The sequence below is a fragment of the Gymnoscopelus braueri genome, assembly GCF_963280865.1.
Source record: "Gymnoscopelus braueri genome assembly, chromosome: 19".
Lineage (NCBI taxonomy): Eukaryota > Metazoa > Chordata > Actinopteri > Myctophiformes > Myctophidae > Gymnoscopelus > Gymnoscopelus braueri.
This window is the reverse complement of record NC_137621.1, coordinates 8,939,588-8,960,168: the sequence shown is the minus strand read 5'-3', so window position 1 is coordinate 8,960,168 and position 20,581 is coordinate 8,939,588. Positions and strand designations below refer to the sequence as shown.

At 43.8% G+C, this 20,581-nt stretch overlaps 1 protein-coding gene across 2 annotated transcripts in view; it reads right to left on the bottom strand.

Moving 5' to 3' along the window:
* Positions 1–5,476: 5,476 nt before the first annotated feature.
* The window catches only part of kiaa0586 (KIAA0586 ortholog), a 62,187-nt gene continuing 47,082 nt past the window's right edge, over positions 5,477–20,581 (bottom strand). Inside the window, exons 27-33 of one of the 2 annotated variants that reach the window (XM_080414744.1) lie at positions 20,064–20,305; positions 19,241–19,314; positions 18,727–18,849; positions 15,391–15,544; positions 9,622–9,806; positions 9,367–9,430; positions 5,477–5,983 (exon numbers count right to left, since the gene is read on the bottom strand). In XM_080414744.1, coding sequence (XP_080270870.1) covers positions 5,883–5,983; positions 9,367–9,430; positions 9,622–9,806; positions 15,391–15,544; positions 18,727–18,849; positions 19,241–19,314; positions 20,064–20,305 — 943 coding nt within the window. In that variant the 3' untranslated portion in view covers positions 5,477–5,882. The remainder of the gene's footprint in view (positions 5,984–9,366; positions 9,431–9,621; positions 9,807–15,390; positions 15,545–18,726; positions 18,850–19,240; positions 19,315–20,063; positions 20,306–20,581) is intronic. The other variant, XM_080414745.1, reaches the window with a different exon arrangement.

The following is a 20,581-nucleotide window of genomic DNA, read 5'->3' as shown; positions in this document are numbered from 1 at the left end:
AGGGGCTGTGAGGGGGGAGAGGAGAGAGAGAGTAGGACATGAAGTAGTGATCAGAGAGTTTCTTACCCTTTTCACTGGAAAGATCAGGTCCAGTTGGTTGCCCGCCTCATGGGTAGGAGGAGATGGGGAAATAACTAGGTCAAAGGCGGCGAGAAACGAAAGTAGTGGGTCTAGCTGCTTCTCAGTCGGGAGGTTGAAGTCACCCAGAAGGATGAATCCAGAGCCATCGACAGGGAAGTGAGAGACTAGATGGTCCAGCTCCTCCAGGAAGCCACCAGCAGGGCCCGGTGGGCGATAAACAACTGCAATGGTGAGCTTGACTGGATGAGAAACAGTGACCACATGAAATTCAAATGAGGTAGGAGAGAATTGTGACAGTGAAACAGGAGAGTATTTCCATTTTCTGGAAATTAGCAGACCAGCCCCACCACCTGTCCGCACGGCTCTGGGAGTGTGAGAGAAAGAGTACACATCTGACAGAGCCGCGGGTGTAGCAGTGTTTTCTGGTCTGATCCAGGTCTCAGTCAGAGCAAGGAAGTTGAGGGAGAGCAAGGATGCGTAGGCTGAGATGAAAGCAGATTTGCCTTCCACCACAGCCGAGTGACTATATATGTCACTAATCAATGATACAGCTTATCGTTCATTGATGAACTGTCGCCTTTGTTCGCCTGGCCTTCGTTTGCTGGCCGCCGCTTAAAAGCTGACGCTTTCAGCTGGTGGTATAAGGCCACTTCAACTGATTGCTAATCGTCTGCCAGGAGTGCTGGCTAAACCACACACTTCACAAGGCAATCAAGTGGCCTATACAGGGTGAAACTACTTCTACTACTACAGAGTGCCAATAGCCTACTGCTTGAAGCACAAAAACAATACAACTATAAACTACAGACTACCACACAAGCTAATAATACAATACTAATAGAAAAGCACTTAGGGTACCACTACTAGCAGCTTGCTAAATAACAAAAGAATGCTACTATACTCAACTAGCCAGAGGTCAGGAGCTCAGTTCACTTCAGATGTTGGTTACACACTGAATAGAATACTCTCAACCTGCCTATTTATCCCTTGAGCTGTGCTGGCTAAACCACACACTTCACAAGGCAATCAAGTGGCCTATACAGGGTGAAACTACTTCTTACTGATGAATTGAGTATAATTAATGGACCACAATGGAAACAAGCCACATGGAGCTTTTTTTTGTGTTATCCTTTTAGCATAACTTTGGACTGTACTATACCTGTAGGCTACTATTAATAATCTTGCAGATAAAGTATTCAAGCAATTAAAAAAAAGAAGACAAGATGGATGAGAGAGACCAGATGGAGGAGATACATTAGTCACAGATGCTCAAAGTGTGCTATGATTAATGTACAACCTTGGGTTTTGACTCACGTGTGACATTTCCTCCCAACATTAAACACACACAGTATTCCTCTATTGAAGGGTGGAAACCACCACAAAAACGTGTGTTACTTTTCAGGATTCAAATTCAAAATTAGCAAAAGTGGCAGATCGACAAGCTTTTCTAGCTTGCGGATCTACTACCTTTTATGCTTTCGTGTGACGCTGTAGTATGATCAAGTAGGGCGTTAATTTACGAACAAACACAAAAAGTTTAAATATGGACGTAAGAGGTTTCTGCACTGACAGCAACAATATACTGTACCTGTTAATAGCTAAAACATGCACATCCCGGGGTGGTCCAAGCGTGGAGGACAGTCTGTCTGTCTGTCTATTATTCTAGAGCAGTGGTTTTCAACCCTTTTCATATCAAGGTTATTATTTATTCAGCATTTGAGCCACGGAACCACCGTTTGATGAGATTTAGACCCAAAACGTAGAATATTTTGTTATCGTTGGATACGATTTTGTCCACAATTCCATGCTGTATTGATGTTGGTACCATAGGAGAGATAACAGGCAAACATTGATAAAAAATAACAGTTATTTCATTAAGTAATGCAGATGTTTAACAATAATTGAACTCCTGAGAGCTGTTGTATTTTAACCACTGCACAAACGAAGTTCCGAAAGGAATATTTTGAAGTTGAAGTTGAAGAGCGTAAAATTAACAAAAAAAAAAGAACCAACTCTTCCATCATTTAGCTGGGGACCACCTGGAACCTCCACAAGGACCACTGGTGGTCCCTGGACCACTGGTTGAGAACCACTGCTCTAGAATACACACACACACACAAACAAACAAACACACACACACACGGTACAGGGACTGCCAGCTGCCTTTCAGCAAAACGTCTGGACTAGAAATGTGGACAGCGTCCTGCCTGCCAAACAGCACATAATGTATTCACAAGCAGGTTTATTTGGCCGACTGCGTTCTTCCCCGTAGCCTGAAACTGGTCCAGGTAGGGAGGGGGTTGTTAAAGACACAAAACAACCTGCTCCTTAAACATGATTTTACTTATTAATACAAAGGAAATTACAATTCATCTATAAATTACATTTCTCACATTTAACCACTTAAACCCTATAATTAAATGACTGTATTCCCAAGGGCTCTATAATATACTAGGCCTCCCTCCTGTTTTCACTGTACACCATGGGTCTTCAACAGGGGGTCCGGGACCCCTTGGGGGTCCTCGGAGTTACTACAGGGCGGCCACCAAATCTTTTATTATGGAACTTTTATTATTTTATTTTCTATATTAACTACTTGAAGCCTAGCATATGTATTCCAGGGGGAACATTCACCAAAAATAGCCGATCTACAAGCTTACAACGCGTTGCAGCACGACCAAGCCCCCAGAACCAAGCAGTGAAGCGCATTGGACATGGTGGCCGATCATAGGTACTGCAGCTTATTACGGCTGGGGCCAGATACATGAACGAGCGAAAACGGTTTCGACCAATGGGCTTGACTCACAAGCTTGCGCACAGGGTTGCGCACGGAGGTGACACTACTGTGCATGTGAGACGACGCGCAGTGACGCAAGACGCGTCACATAGGCCCCAAATAGGCCCCGCCCGTCACATTTCCCAACCCGGAAGAAGGGGTGAAAAGGGAGTATGCGCTGGGTGAGCAACTCCATACAAGTGGATGGGCGGGGATTTTCGTTACCTCTCTATAATTTTTTAACTCTATGAGCACTCTATGAGCATTATTATTATTACTACTACACATTAACATGAATCCAACATTAATAGAAAAATCTTCACAACCATGATGATAGTGCTAGTAGGTCAGTATCATGTCACTATGAACATGAACCTGCTGTACACCATATCTTCGGCAAAAATAGCCAAGCTAATAAATCAGCTATTTCTGCAGAATGTTAGGCCCAAAATAGGGACACTTGGGTGGTTAAACCGGATTTGTTTAATATTTGAATAATTTTTTTTTTTTTTAACACAAATCATTTTCAGATGGGGGTCCGTTGGTAAATATATACCAATTTGAAAGGTCTTTGGCACAAAAAGTTTAATCTGCTTGGAAATGTTTCTTCCAACTTTATGATTGGACTCACGTTGTTGTTCAAAGAAACAAAACCTTTTATCGAACTGATTTAAATGTACAGTGTCTGTGTGTGTGTGTGTGTGTGTGTGTGTGTGTGTGTGTGTGTGTGTGTGTGTGTGCAGCTGGCAGAGAACAGCTGCATGCAGATGGTTTGAGCTGTGTGTGTGTGCGCATCCTCTCAGCTGGACTTCGATCTCTTTCTTTTCTCTCTGTCCATTTGTAACAAAGAAATCCTGTCTTCCAGAAAGCTGCCCGACACACACACACGCGCGCACACGCACGCGTAGTGAATGTGGCCCAACAGCTGGATCAGTCACAACTCACAACTAATTAAGAGAGTGTGTGTGTGTGTGTGTGTGTGTGTGTGTGTGTGTGTGTGTGTGTGTGTGTGTGTGTGTGTGTGTGTGTGTGTGTGTGTGTGTGTGTGTGCGCGCGCGCGCATGTATCCATGATGACTTCATAGAAATGACAGACAGGCAGACAGCCAGATAGACATCTCAAACACTCCCAGCTGTGAGAGACAGGGTAGGAGACAGACAGTAGGAAGGCTGAGAGACAGACAGGGTAGGAGAGACAGACGGTAGGAAGGCTGAGAGACAAACAGGGTAGGAGAGACAGACAGTAGGAAAGCTGAGAGGGAGACAGTTTAGGAGAGACAGACAGTAAGAAGTCTGAGAGGGAGACAGGGTAGGAGAGACAGACAGTAGGAAGTCTGAGAGACAGACAGGGTAGGAGAGACAGACAGTAGGAAGTCTGAGAGGGAGACAGGGTAGGAGAGACAGACAGTAGGAAAGCTGAGAGGGAGACAGTTTAGGAGAGACAGACAGTAGGAAGTCTGAGAGGGAAACAGGGTAGTAGAGACAGACAATAGAAAGTCTGAGAGACAGACAGTTTAGGAGAGACAGACAGTAGGAAGTCTGAGAGACAGACTGGGTAGGAGAGACAAACAGCAGGAAGGCTGAGAGGGAGACAGTGTAGACAGACAGTAGGAAGGCTGAGAGGGAGACAGGGTAGGAGAGACAGACAGTAGGAAGTCTGAGAGGGAGACAGGGTAGGAGTAGCCTCGATCTCCAGGCTTTTATTTTCCTTCGCGTTTTGCTCAAAAAGAAAGCCTGGACCAAGCTGTTGAAATGTCTGGCATAGGAAGTGGGAGTCAACCTTTCATTTCCCCAACCAACCAGAGTGCAGTGGGCGATGCTCCAAATGTTGTGAGGTCAGGGCTCTCAATGCTGCGTCATCGCAATATCTATACCACTTGTGCATGATTGGCCAATACGCTTGTGCAAGGACGCGCTGTGATTGGCCAGTAGCCACTTTGAGTGGCAGTTGGGGCAAACGCTCTCACCAAAAAATTATTTACTATTCTGTCCCTATCGGTACATAACTCGAACGGCGCTGAGTCGGCCCAAGCGAACTTCGCAACGTTCGGCACGGCAAGTCGCTCGCTTTAGCTCGCTCGGTGGTGCCTCACGTGGCTCAAGTTCGCTTGAGACGGCGCGCCTCCGTCGCGGTCCAAAACTATACGGGCTAAAGAAATAGCCCGCAGCTGTTGTAGGCAGAGGCACTTCCGCGTTGGCCACAGAAGGGGGCGTGTTTATAGCAAAACTGGTATAGACTTTGTAATGTCGCCTCGATGCTGCACATTGGGGGAGGAGGAGGGGCGCGGGCGGGGCCGGCGCACAGATCAGTGAACCAATTGTTTTCACTGGTTGTTTTCACCGGAGATTTTGAATTCGCCCCTCTAGACCAGATATCAGACACGCTGGGGCAGGCTAGGGTAGGAGAGACAGAAAGTAGGAAAGCTGTGAGGGAGACAGTGTAGAGAGAGAGAGGGTGGGGGGGGGGTTCTCATATGAATCACAAACAAAATTATCTTAATCAATTCATAACTTTTATTTAAAATCCCAATAACAAAATTACATTTCTCTTATTTGCCTGCCTATCTATCTATCTATCTATCTATATATCTATCTAGTTTGGTTTCAATAATTAGTGGTGTGTGTGTGTGTGTGTGTGTGTGTGTGTGTGTGTGTGTGTGTGTGTGTGTGTGTGTGTGTGTGTGTGTGTGTGTGTGTGTGTGTGTGTGTACGTGTGTGTGTTGCTGTGAATGTATGTGTGTGTGTTGCTGTGATAGGAGAAGGATATCAAACGGAACACAACCACCCTAAAGACTAATCATTGTGTATATTCCTGCACTATACCTGCACCCAGTGATCTTGGTACATAGAAATTGATCTATTGAAGATTCTGACTTTCAAATGTACATATTTTTTGTTTTGATTGTATTGCTGTATTGTTGTATTGTGCTTTCTGCTTTGGCAATGTAAACGTATGTTTTCTCATGCCAATAAAGCCCTTTGAATTGAATTGAGTGTGCGTGTGTGTGTGTGTGTGTGTGTATCTTTCAGGAGGAGTGTGCGTCTCTCCTCTCCTCCCCCACAGACGGTTGACGCATGGGAACCACACCTCTCTGTCTGCTGGACTCTTCCTCCACCTCCTGCCCAGCTGCAAAACAATCACACATATACATTTATATACATGTTTATACATGTACAGTATATATCTTTATAACAATTAAAGATATACATTAAAGAGACATGTTATAAACCAACAGGTGATGGGAGCTATCAGCAGTGGTGTAATGGTGATTTCTTAACTGGGGGGGGGGGGGCTATTTTGATGAGGTCACGTGTGCGCGTGCACAAGCAGACACGCAGATGCACACAGACACGCTCTGACCAGCATTATGAAATATTTATTTCTGTTTGATTCATTTCAGTTAGGTTTACGTTTGCATAAGCAGTTTTAGATATAAATTTACTATTTTGTCTTTAGTTTTTGTCGTAACTTTTCCAAGGAATGCCTTGATTTATAGAAGCTTAGAAAGAAAGGTAGGATAATAGAATACATAGGCTATCAATAGAGGTGATGGTGGAAAAACAAAAACGAAGACGGTTTTATATGCAATTCTAGTTAGTTTTGCATTGTTATTGTGAATTGTGTCTGTGCAATGCTGATCGAATTAGGCAATCCTGACTATGGCTTCTGAAACACGTTAGATCTTTAAAAAAAGTTGTAATTATTCCCATGAACACATACAATAAAGAGGAGAAAATAACTCCACTAAGCTGGCACAAACGCATTCTACTGAATGGAGAGACCAGACCGGGGTTGGGTTGCACATCTGATGGGGTGTGAACAAGTGCCTAATACTATATACTGCTGGCTATTGTTTTCCCAAAGTAACTACAGCGGTATTGGGTACTAGCAGTAGCAGTGTGTGACCATAGTGTGGGAACGCATGGTCGCAGGCACACAAGTGCACAGCGGTGCATGTGCGTGAAACTTGAAAAAAACAAACAGGCGGAACCCTGTGGTGTCGCGTGAAGCAACAAGTGCACACCCTGGCTATCAGAGCTGACTGACAGACAGACAGACAATTATTATAAATATTGGATAGAACTTGGGTGTGCGCGTGTGCGCGCATGTGCGTGTGTGTGTAGTATTCGTCTAGTCTCAGATACACCTGCAGGTCTCTCTCTCTGTCTTTATGTTTTGAGCCAAACCCGCCCACGTAGAAAGATAGTGTGTGTGTGTGTTTGTATAGCCTGAGGGTCAGGTCAATAGCACAGTGGTTTCCATGGAAACATGCGTTTCTGCAACTGAATCTGTTTTTATTGTACTCTATTACTAGTACCAATTACTACTGTTACTACTACAGCCAGTACCAATTAAAACTGTTACTACTACACCCAGTACCAATTACTACTGTTGTTACTACAGTACACTTGTTAGTACTACAACTGATGATAGAATACCATGACAATATTTACACACACACACACACACACACACACACACACACACACACACACACACACACACACACACACACACACACACACACACACACACACACACACACACACACACACACACACACACACACACACACACACACACACACACACACACACACACACACACACACACACACACACACACACACACGATGTGGGTCATTCCTTAAAGGACCTGGCCTGCTTAAAACAGATCTTTCCTGCCTCTCACACACACCCTATAATCCCACTCCAATCCCAGACAGACACCAACAAAACTGCACACACACACACACACACACACACACACACACACACACACACACACACACACACACAAACACCCCCCCCAGGCCCTTGTCTATTTCTGTCCTGTTAAACTGGACTATTCGTCCCATGAGAGTCAAGGATCCTCAGAAAATATAAAACACCTTTAAGAAGAGAGGAGAGATGGAGAAGAGAGGAGAGATGGAGAGGAGAGATGGAGAAGAGAGGAGAGATGGAGAAGAGAGGAGAGATGGAGAAGAGAGGAGAGATGGAGAGGAGAGGAGAGGAGAGATGAAATGAAATGAAATGAAGAGGAGAGGAGAGGAGAGGAGAGGAGAGGAGAGGAGAGGAGAGGAGAGGAGAGGAGAGATGGAGAGCAGAGAAGATGGGAGGACGGGACAGGAGGAGAGGATGAGAGGCGAGAGGAGGGGAGGAGATGAGAGAAGTTAAAGTATCTTTTCATGTTGAGTTCAGAATAAAATAAATCGGAGATATATAGACTACTACACACACACACAGATGGTGACCTGATTTGAGGAGGTTTGTGCAAGTTTCACACTTGGCCGAGTTTAGTTTAGACTTAAAACATAAAACACACAGCGCCGTGTGTGTGTGTGTGTGTGTGTGTGTGTGTGTGTGTGTGTGTGTGTGTGTGTGTGTGTGTGTGTGTGTGTGTGTGTGTGCGCGTTTGTGTGTGTGTGTGTGTGTGTGTGTGTGTGTGTGTGTGTGTGCGTTTTAGTTTCTAGGTAACATCCATGCCCACACACTCTCCTCAGGGAGAATCGGTGCTCCTCATCCCACATCAGAGCTTGGTATCTGGGCTACAGGGTCAGCCGAGGCCCCTAGGCCCCGGAGCCATGTGCTCTATCATCACACTATAACACATCATAATGAATGGATACGTCGAACCACATGAACCCCAGCGTCCCTATTCTGGGGGAAACATTCGGTGCAAATAGCCGATCTACAAGCTCACAGCTTGAGCTTGTAGTTTGGTGTTGTAGAGGGAAAAATGAAACATGGATGTTCTCTGGGAATGTTTGCCTGTTTTTGCAGAGAATGTTTGACTATTGTGACATGGCTAGGATAGGGACACTAGGGTTCATATGGTTAAACAGAACGATCCACAGACAGTGTGTGTGTGTTGTTTTAGTGTTGGTGTGTGTATGTGCGTTTTACATCCTGTCATCTTCTAAACACTCTTCCTGGAACCCCACATCCCAGCACACGCACACACGCAGTGCTGTAAGGACTAGGAGTGCTTGTTTTGCACCCCGCCTATCATGGATGGGTGGTCAATACACTCAATAGAATCCATACAGACAATGTGTTGTTAGCTAGAGCGTAACAACTGTTGTGAACCATGTAGCAGCACTCTGACGGCCAGAGAGACAGACACTCTGACGGCCAGAGAGACAGACACTCTGACGGCCAGAGAGACAGACACTCTGACGGCCAGAGAGACAGACACTCTGACGGCCAGAGAGACAGACACTCTGACGGCCAGAGAGACAGACACTCTGACGGCCAGAGAATCATATCCACGAGAGAATCTGATATTTTGAGATGGGGGTCCGCGGCCCAAATATATATAATTTTGGAGGTCCTTCACATGAAAAAGGTTGAGAACCACTACACTAGAATGTCAAGTTAAAAGCTTCTGACGTGAGGCCTGAAGGCACGATAGGTAGTTAAAACAACTTCACTGTCAGTATTGTGTATGTGTGTCCACTGTCCTAACGTGTGTGTGTGTGTGTGTGTGTGTGTGTGTGGTGTTCCTACCTGGAGTGTGTCTCTCCTGAGTCTCCTCATACTGTCTGACCATGATAGCAGCTGGTCTGATTGCCTGTGGGGGGAGGGGAGAGGAGAGGAGAGGAGAGGAGAGGAGAGGAGAGGAGAGGAGAGGAGAGGAGCAACAACACATTTAGTTATAGTAGCTGCAGGTCAGTCCAAATGTATGTTATTGTGTATGTGTATGTGTGTGTGTGTGTGTGTGTGTATCTGTATGTGTGTGTGTGTGTGTGCTCGTTGTGTCACCTGTGCTTCCCTGGGCGTGTCCTCTATGAGAGAAGGTGAAAGTGAATGGTCAGTCTGTGGGTCAGAGGTCACCACAGCTCTCCTGATTGGGCCAAGCTCGAGGTCACCGATGGTAAGTGGGCCCTGATTGGTTGATTCCAAGGTCACCCGAGTCACATCTGGGAAGGTAGACTTGATCAGAAAATCTAAATAAATCACATATTTTAATTTAATCAAAATATGATAAAATATCTACGAGAAACAATTAACCCTTAAACCAGTGGTTCTCAACCTTTTCTGCATCAGGGCCCACTTAAAAATCTTTAGTGTCCACGCCGCTCCACCCATCTGACCACTTAACACGGCGGCCCAAAGTGGTCAGATGGGGGGGGGGGGGCATGTGCATTTTCAGAGCATGTTTATTTTAATAATCAATCAATCGTATGCATAAATTACGTTTTTAACATAATTATTTTAAATATGCATGTTACACTATCATTAAAATCTTAGTGTTGTCCAATTATTTGGGGGCCCACAGTTGCAATACCCTGGCAGCCCACACGTTGAGAACCAGTGACTTAAACCCTATACTTAAACCGGATTACCAAAAAAAAAAAAAACACTCAGGCTTTCACAGCAAATCTGGGGTTTTCTGTAAATTGGTCTCAAAACAGGCCAAACTGATTTGGTCCCTGACGTGACGTCACATCAGGCTACAATCCCTCCCGTTTTTCAGTTCCACACAGAACCAGGAGATAACATGCATACAAACTGGCTCAATAGCGCCCCGTGCCAAACAGGACAATGTGGTGTTGCAGGTGAAAGTGCTTTATAAGCCAGAGAGAAGTTAGTTGGAATGAGTATATCTGAGGCTTGATTTAGGCTCAAACCTTTTGAAAAACGTTTGAGGGACATAAACAATATGATATTAAATATTATTATTATTTTTTAAATTCATGGTGTAGCCCCTTTAATCCAAACACTAAGAAAATACAAAAACATGCACTACAATTCTCAGGCTAACAAATTACCTACAGCAGGGGTCTTCAACGTTTTTCTGACCAAGGACCCCCTAGCGGAGAGAGAGATGAAGCAGGGACCCCCACTATATATTGTATAAAATTGTGTTGCAGATTAAACCTATTTCATACATTCCATAGATAGCTGGATGCGCGAGGCTTTGTGAGCTTGTAGATCTGCTATTTTCGGCTAATGTTCCCCACCACACAAAGATTTGACGGACCCCCTGTAGTAACTCTGAGGATCCCTAGGGGTCCCGGACCCCCTGTTTAAGACCCCTGACCTGCAGTAACAACTACTTCTCTAGGTCGATCGCTCATGATCTCTCCAGCTCACAATCTGGAAATAGTTATCCATGGCCTCATTTCATCCCGGTTTGATCAGTTGCTAGTTCTTTCATTTTATTGACTACAGCTCTTCCAAAAAGCCGCTGCCAGACGCCTGACTGGCACCCGGAAGTGGGATCACATCGGCCGCCCCACATTGGCTTCCCTTCAGCGGCTCCCAGTCAAACATGGAACTGATTTTAAAATGTTATTATTTGTTTTTAAAGCCCTACATGGATTGGCACCACCCTATATGTCTGAGCTACTATGTCCCCTCGACAACACCATGTCACCTGACCTCGTAATGAGGACCATGCATGGATTTGATCTCATGTTTTTGTTACTTAGGCTCGTCTTTCTCGACCACAATGTAAACATTTTTAGATAGATGCTAGGTTCGTCGTTTGACTGGTATCCTATAGTTTCAATGTAGAGATTTCTTTGATAGTATATTGTTTACTTTAGACTGAAGCTTCTTCTTGGTTTACCTGTGATCCTAGTTTACTACTACACTGTCTCTCTGCATCTGATATATGCGTTTACCTTGCTTATTGGTAAGTCGCTCTGGTTAAGCATCTGCTAAATGCCTAAATTGGAATGCAGACTTAAATCAAACCTGTACTCCCTTAAAAAGTGTCATGCCTCCATGGAGAAACGGTGGCACACATTTTATGCTGCCTAAAACTCTTTTTTTACACTTACAGTTATTGTTTTGTTCCTTGTATTAATAGTTTTGAACATATTTGTATGCTGTCTAGGTGTTTTTTTCACCAGTCGCTGTTACAGCACTAAATGTGGATATGGCCAAAAAACTAAAAAATACAATGACAATAAGTGTTATGACACTGTCTCTATACTTTAATCACTTGTTCTTCTTTGATAAATGCTGCTCATACTATGTATATGTACGTGACACTTGCACATTTATTGATCCTGTTGCTTTCTACATCTGCACATGGTCACTTTGCACATTTGGGTGAACATTGCTGGGGGGGGGGTTTTATCAGAAATTGACTGCATACGGAACGACTGCAAATTATGTTACTGTGCCTATCTAAGACAAGCATTAGCGTATAGCCCTATCACTGTATATTCGTATATTATTTGTTATTATTGTCATTCTATTCCATTTTTTATTTTCTTCTTTTAATATATTTTCGTTACATGCATGTAGCACAATCTGCATTTCGCTGCTTGTACCTGTATAAGTCAGTGACAAATAAAACTTCTTGAATCTTGTCGAACTTACATTTGTTTACCGTGCAGCACTTAGGTCAACTGCACTGTTTTTAAACATGCTCTATAAATAAAATAGACTAGACTTTTTTTTTAGACTGGCGTGTGTAGGAGAGTAGTGTTGTCAGTTCTCAGTTGCTTCAATCTAAAAAATGTTTTTGATGGAGCGTGACAGGCTTTAGTGGGGACAGTCATTTCCTCCCGGGTTATGTAATGTTTCCAACACTACTTTAATTAATACAATTTTCTCCAAACACAGTCTTGAATCAAAATATAACTAATCATGTATATGTCACAGGGTGTTTGGAGAGCCAGGGTGATTGAAGACAGAGCGCTTGTTTTTAGGCACGGGGCTTCGGGGCGATGCGGGGCTTTTCGAGACAGGGTTTATTAGCGAGGCTCGTGAGGAGGAGGAGGAGGACGGCGCTGCGATGCGGGGGGTTATTACGCGAGGCTCGCGAGGAAGAGGAGCCTCCTCCTCCTCCTCCTCCTCCTCGCGTTTTAAACCGTCCCGTCCTCTCCTTCTCTCCTTCTCCTCCGAGGAGGAGGAGGAGAAGGAGAGCGCGGAGAGGCGGGGCTTTGATGCGCCGACGGAGACCTGTCTTTTGTTGTTCCCCCCCACATAGCAACCAGGAAGCTACGCTAGGGAACCATAATATCTATGAGGGGAACGCTGAACACGCGTTCACACGCACGGCGCGCCGACTTAGTGGAGCTTGAGGCCGAGGAAGCGCGCGGCGCGAGTGCCCGCGGTGACCGGCCGACGCTCCACTAGTCGACTCAGCGCCGTTTGATTTGTAAACCGATAGGGACAGAATAGTTCTTTTCATGGATCACTGTGTGTGTGTGTGTGTGTGTGTGTGTGTGTGTGTGTGTGTGTGTGTGTGTGTGTGTGTGTGTGTGTGTGTGTGTGTGTCAGGGAGAAACTAAAACAAAAGCCAGCAGAACACAATAAAAGTATCTTAACAGTCCATTGAAAGCATGTGCGCGTGTGCGTGCGCGCACGCGCGTGTGTGTGTGTGACTGTGTGTGTGTGTGTGGTAGCGGCCATATATGCTTGTGCACAAGCCTGGCTTGTGGCTCCCTCTAGTGTCTAGTGTTGCTTCTACAGAATTGCTGGGTGGGTGGTAAAAACGAGCGAGCCTTCTTCAATCACCCTGGTTCTCCATTCACCCTGTAACATATACACGGCTTGGTTGAATGCTTGATTCTGATTGGTCAATTACTGAATTACCTGCATCAAACAATGATTGTATTGCAATGTATTGAACAATGCAGCTATGTAAACAAACACACTACGCAATTTAAAGCTAAACATTACACCAAAGAATGTTTTTGAAAACATTTCAGGTGAGAAATAGGCAATTCAGTGACATAATATTGATTTCTACCAGAGTTTTGCAAGTCGACCTATTGCGCTGGACACACCAGGCATAATCTAATGGACTACATCTTTCTTTACCTTTACCAATTAAATCATTTTAAAATCAATGAAATTGCTTTATTAAGTAGCCATATAATAAGTGAGATAATGAACGGTGAGCAGGTGGGAAGTGAGCTGCCCTCCCTTCAGGAATTGCATGAAAGGCAAAAGCGTGCGTGCGTGCATGCTCAAAAGCAATTACCACCCCAGCCAATATCGGTTCACGCCATTACTGCAACAACGGCGGGGCAAGCTCTATCGCAGAATCAAATGCCTGAACACCTGATTTCTGAACAGTTGCTACCCGGCTACCATCAGACTGTTGAACAAGGCATGAACACGGCCTGCCTGAGGTGGTTTTTAACCATGTGAAATATGTGGTGTTATTTTTTTTACCGGCTTACATGCTGCAAGAACTGGTCTTTTAAACAGCAGAAAACACTGTACTTGTTGCTAATAATTTTTTTCCCCCTGCATATGATGCTAATGTTCTAAATATCATGTATAATGTCAGGACAGTAGTATCCTGCTAACATTCTAAATATCATGTATATACCTGCTTTCACATAATTATACTGTATATACGGTATGTATTATCTCTAAATAGACAAATAAAGATCAAACAATCACAGACACATTGTATGCTACCTAAAACTCCTTTTGTTTCCTTTTTTTTAAACTTATTGTTATTGTTTGTTTTGATCATTTTTAACTTTCATAAGCTAACTTACATTCTTGCCTGGTGTATTTTGTGTATGCTGTGCAGCACTTAGGTCAACTGCAGTGTTTTTAAAACATGCTCTATAAATAAAATGGAATTGACTTGACATGCGGCCGCCTCCCGGCTACCTCTATCCTCTCTCTCATCTCACGGAATAATACAAAATGATGGAGTGTGCAGGGGGAAAAAAAAATAAAAAAAATCACCCAATGCTTTAAAACTGTGATGTGAAAGATAGACCCGATTCTGATTTTGATTGTTGAGGAATCCACCTAATCACCCGGTCAGGGTTTATTTCTCAATGGCCAGCTCACCATTAATTATCCCTTGCATATCATACGATACAGAGCCAGCTACCTGACAGCCCGGAACACAGTTCTTATATGTTGTATTATGTAATTTAAGTCTGTGGGATTTTTGAAAGGGACAAAAAATCTTCATGACCCAGTGATTTTGACATCAGGACTCTGGTACTATATTAAAGATATCAAAATGTTATAACTGTAATGTAACTGTGGTGATACAACATCACTCTAGTCTCCTCTCCTCTCCTCTTTCTTCTTGGCCGGTGTATTCCCTCTCTCTGTCTCTCTCCCTCTCGCTGTCTCGCTCTGGTCTCTAGGCAACAGAGCAGTTCCTCCTGTGCTTCCTGCTTTGAGGTAAATATTGGTGTTGGACCAAGTGCACATGTGTGTGCGTGTGTGCGTGCGTGTCGTGTGTGCATGTGTGTGTGTGTGTCTTTGTGCGTGTATATGTATGTGAATCTCTGTGTGTGTGTGTGTGTGCGTGCGCATGTGAATCTCTGTGTGTGTGTGTGTGTGTGTGTGTGTGTGTGTGTGTGTGTGTGTGTGTGTGTGTGTGTGTGTGTGTGTGTGTGTGTGTGTGTGTGTGTGTGTGCACGTATGTCTGCGGGTGCATCGCTATTATTATTGTGTCTCTTTTGTGTGCGAGTGTGTTGGACGAGATTATTAGTTAAATATTAAACTAATGACAGATCTAAAAGTCATTCTGAAATCATTTCAGCAGACCCTGTTCGGTGACACAGGAGCAGACACTGTTCTTACCTGCAGGGGGAGACATATGTCCATGTGTGGAAACTGCAGCCCTGCTGCTGGGAGCTGTAGTCTTTGTGTGTTGTTTTGTAGTCCTTTCGTCTGTCACCTCCCCCATGCTCACCTCCTCCTCACCTCCTCTCTCCTCCCCCTCCTCCCAGGAGCCCTGACATGTGCCCGCCCGCACGCACACGCACACACACACACACACACACACACACACACACACACACACACACACACACTTCAATTGAGCTTTATTGGCCTGAGAAAACATAATGTTTACATTGCAAAAGCAAGTGTCAAAATAAAAACTAAGAAATGTATGTACAGTTGAAGGGATATACAGTACAGCATTGTGTAAACAGACCTATGCCACACTGCAACTTTACTTGGGAAAAACTAGCTTAAAAAACCATAACAAATGTTCATTTGCTGTAAGAAATAGTTACATACATGTATACATTACATACATGTAGGCAAGGGTAGCGTGTTTTTTCAATTATTTTATTAATGTATTATTTATTTCATTTTCATTAATAATAATTAAGTAATTCGGAAAAAAGAATAGCAATAGAAGGACCAAGGACGTGTTTTCAGTGGATCTAACATAGTTAAAATGGAATTTGAAGTTAAAATGTATCTAGGAAGGTGTCTGGTCAAATGAATATAACATATTTAAATATTGAATCAAGCATCCTCGTCTGGGGTGAACACAAAAGCCAGAGTTTTAAGTGAAATACCCCTTTAATTTGTTGTATTTCATCTACACTCTCTGACTTGGATGTCCATATGTATTTGTGTGATAACACTGCCATCTAGTGGAAGATGACAGAACGACATACCCTCCACCATGGTTTCCAATTCTGTGATTAAATATAGACCTTAACGCCTAGCAACTGTAGTCATGGTTACAAAAAGCAGAAAGATTTCCATCTAATGTGTTTATAATGCCTATATTTGGGAACTATAGCTACTGTAAAACATGTCCATATTTAAGGAGATAGCATCAATCATTTCCATTTTGCAAGGATGACTGTGTCCAAATGAAGGATTTAACTAAAAACCAGTATTCATCTTGTGGCCTCAACATACGCCACAACATATCGTCCTCTGTCGGGTGGAAACCTCATATGCTCAAAACTGTTACTTTTCAGGATTCAAATAAAAAAAATGGCAAAAGTAGCAGATCTACAAGCTCAAAAGACTTTGAGCTTTTGGATCAGCTACTTTTGATGCTTTTGTGTGACGCTCAAGTAGGGCTTTAATACAAAAAGCTAGAATACGGAGATAAGAGGTTTCTGCCCGACAACAATGATATGGATGTCATGCCCACAATGCCCACAATCGTCATTAAGTCGTGGCCTCGACACGCACATCTTGTTCCCACACGTTAAGCCGTGGCCTCGACCTGTGACGTGAATGTTAGACGGGCAGGTGCTGAAATTTCTAAAAGGGCACTTTTGGCTGAAATTTTGTTTGACCTTTCTAGCCCGAAAATATCCGATCTGCAAGCTCATATTTCCGGTGGGCAACAGCACACTCAAGCCTTTACTGGAGTTACGGCATGTAGTATTTCTACACAGAGGGGCAATTCTTCCAACATAAAATGCTGGATTCAAGTTCAGGAGAGGTTGGAAAATGCAATTCTCTTGAATGCTGCCTTAGGGTATGGCATGGAGAGGGAGCATTTGCATTAGGTTCACCCCATAGTAAATGCTGCAGTCATGGTCTGGAGAGGGCACTTTTTACCTGTAAAAGGGCAGGGGCTCAAGCCCTCTTTGATGTCTATGTGTGCACGTGTCCGGCCACGATATATATGACGTTTCTACTTAAAGAAAGTAACACTATTTCACTTCTCCGTACAGTTCTTATATTACATGATTTTTAAAAGTCTGCAGGATTTTTGAAAGGGAAAAAAATCTTCATGACTCATGAGCGGGTGTGGTTTTGACATCAGGTTGATATGACTATGGTATAACTGTAATGTAACTGAGATTACAGTTGTGATACAACATCACTCTCCTCTCCTTTCCTACTCTCATCTTTCTTCTTGGCCGGTGTATTCTCTCTCTCTCTATCTCTCTCTCTCTGTATGTCTCTCTCTCTCTCTCTCTGTATGTCTCTCTCCCTCTCTGGTCTCTAGGCAACAGAGCAGTTCCTCCTGTGCTTCCTGCTTTGGGGTAAATATTGGTGTTGGTGGGTGCATCTGTTTGTTTGTGTGTGTGTGTGTGTGTGTGTGTGTGTGTGTGTGTGTGTGTGTGTGTGTGTGTGTGTGTGTGTGTGTGTGTGTGTGTGTGTGTGTGTGTGTGTCTGTCTGTCTGTCTGTGCCTGCGCGCGTGTGTGTTGGACTTAGACCAGTTATTATAACCTTTTTGGGCACTGTATGTCGACGTCTTTATTGCATATTAATTAGTTTTGGTTTCCCTGAAACGTAAATTACTTTTTATTTATTTTTTTACTGCTAATAAAGTATTCAATCAATCAATCACAGTGACAATGGAAAGAATAGTGTGATGACATTCAGCAAATTGTCCAGCCAGCTGGGAATCAAACCAAGGACTCATTGATTAGAGCATTGTGCCCATGTGGTACGCACCCTAACCATTCAGCTATCAGGTCATAAATATTAAAACATGACAGATATTACCCCTAATTAGTAAATACTAAACTAATGATATATGTGTCCAGGTCCAGCAGAAGGGGACAGAACTCGTGAGTTGTTGAAACGGCCAAAAATAAGAAAATAAGTTTGATTGTTGTACAATCTTTTTTTATTAAAATCTTCACATTACAACAGATAAACGTTGTGGGATCTGCAAATGCATTTAATTTGCAGATTTGGGTATCATGGGTTAAGTTAAGTTTAAAATGGGCATATCTTCTTCAAATATTTTCCGATTTCAATAAATGACACAATTTGAAAGCTTACATTCTGTACTTTCATAATCTGCAAAAAGCAGTGGCCCCTTTATGTCTCAAACCATTGTATTGAGTCACATAATATTACAGAGACTTTTTTTTGCTGACAAATGGGTTCTCTCTCCTGATTATGAAAGTGCTGGAGAGTTGGGGGACCCCTGTTACTGAACAAATATGTATAGCAGTGATTACGATCAGAACATAGAGCTTTAAAGTTCAAAAATATCCCTTACAGCACCTTTAACCTCAATTAGTAAATGTATATACACTATATATATTTGTTTACAATAGACTGCTCATTTTCCTCGAATATTCGAGGTTTGGTTATTTAATTGACAGCACTAGTGTGTGTGTGTGTGTGTGTGTGTGTGTGTGTGTGTGTGTGTGTGTGTGTGTGTGTGTGTGTGTGTGTGTGTGTGTGTGTACCTCAGGCTGGGGTCGGGGGTCAGTGTGTGTGTTGATTCCTTGCTCCATCTTGACCAGCAGGGCCAGGATGGGGTCACGAGGAGCCGACCTTCTGACCTGGCCGTCAGTCGGAGGATCAAGGTCCTGACAGACGAACCAATCAAAAAAACAGACATGGTAGCTCAACAGCCAATCACAACACAGACATGTGGGCCAGTGTGGAACGTGACCAAAGATGCTTAATTTAGGAAGATCCCATGCATCCCATGCTTCTCCATTGGGCAAGAAATTGTACACAATCCCCCAATGAAAGCATTGGTTGTGCGTCGCATGCCATTACCAGATCTCGCGAGAGTTCATTGTTGGGACAGAGAAAGGTTGATAACAAAGTTGATTTTCTCCTGATTCGTCTCTGATTTTCTTTATTTTAGTATCAGAATTTGGAAGAATGGGTCCAATATTTAATTCAGTGACCTGTGTTCACGTTCACTTCTCCCATTGGAATTCTTCTCCCATTGTCTTGGACGTGACTCACCATGTCCTGGACCTCCTGCAGGGAGCTGGAGAAACTGTTCACGTCTGGAAGACACAGACCCTCCTCCTCTAAAACTGGACGGACGGACGGACGGACGGACGGACGCACGCACGCACGCACGCACGCACGCACGCACGCACGCACGCACGCACGCACGCACACACACACACACACACACACACACACACACACACACACACACACACACACACACACACACACACACACACACACACACACACACACACACACACACACACACACACACACACACACACACACACACACACACACAAAGAATGACAGACATTAGACCAACTTCATCTATATGAATTTGTGTGTGTGTGTGTGTGTGTGTGTGTGTGTGTGTGTGTGTGTGTGTGTGTGTGTGTGTGTGTGTGTCTCAAGGTTATAATAGTTTTGGATTTTTCATTTTAGTTTAAGTCAGGGTGGACACTCTAACCACAAGGCCACTGAGCTGGTGCTCATGACACAAAAAGCTGTTTAAATTCATGCAAATTAATCGCATAAACTGTGTAAGACCCTTTAGGCGTTTAGGGTTAGGTATTTAGAGGTTAGGTTTAGGGGTTGTGGTTATGCTTCATCTATACTTACAGTAGTGGGACACTGGCACGTAACTAAGTCTAACTTAGCGTTAAAAAGTGTACAGTACTCACAAGTATACAGTAGTGATGGGCCTGGGCCGTAGTGTGGCGGTCCAGGCACCCTAGGCTGCAATGAATAAAGGCATAAAAATCCCCCAAAACATCTTTTTTTAAAAAAAAGTGATACAAGCGTGTGCGCGCATGTGTTTGTGTCGTACCTGCCAGCTGGTTGAAGTTGGTCAGTACCTCTCCTTCAGAAATTTGTTTGACAGCTGTGTCGGTACCAGTCGCCGCACTAGTACTGCTACTAGTAATACTACTAATACTAGTACTACTGGTACTGTCCTCCGTGGAGCAGGGGGGCGAGGCGGGGAGCTCTGGAACAGTGATGGGAGGAGGAGGAGGAGGAGGAGGGAGAGGAGACGAGGGTACCGCCTCCTCTTCTGCTACTGACACTGCCCTGGAGAGAGAGAGAGAGAGAGAGAGTTTTGTTATTACCTATTTTAGCTGTTTTTCCTTTTCATCTCTATTCTTCTTCCTTTTCCTGAAAACTACAAATGATCGAACAGAAAAACCTGTAAACCTGTGATGTGAGAATGAATGCTGAGAGAGAGAGGAGAAAAGATAGAGAAAGAGAGAGCGAGAGAGAGAGAGAGAGAGATCTGAAAAGCAGTGACTCAGGATGAAGTTCCATATCTGAAACCGAACCGTAGTGTATGGAAACAAATCCAGAAAA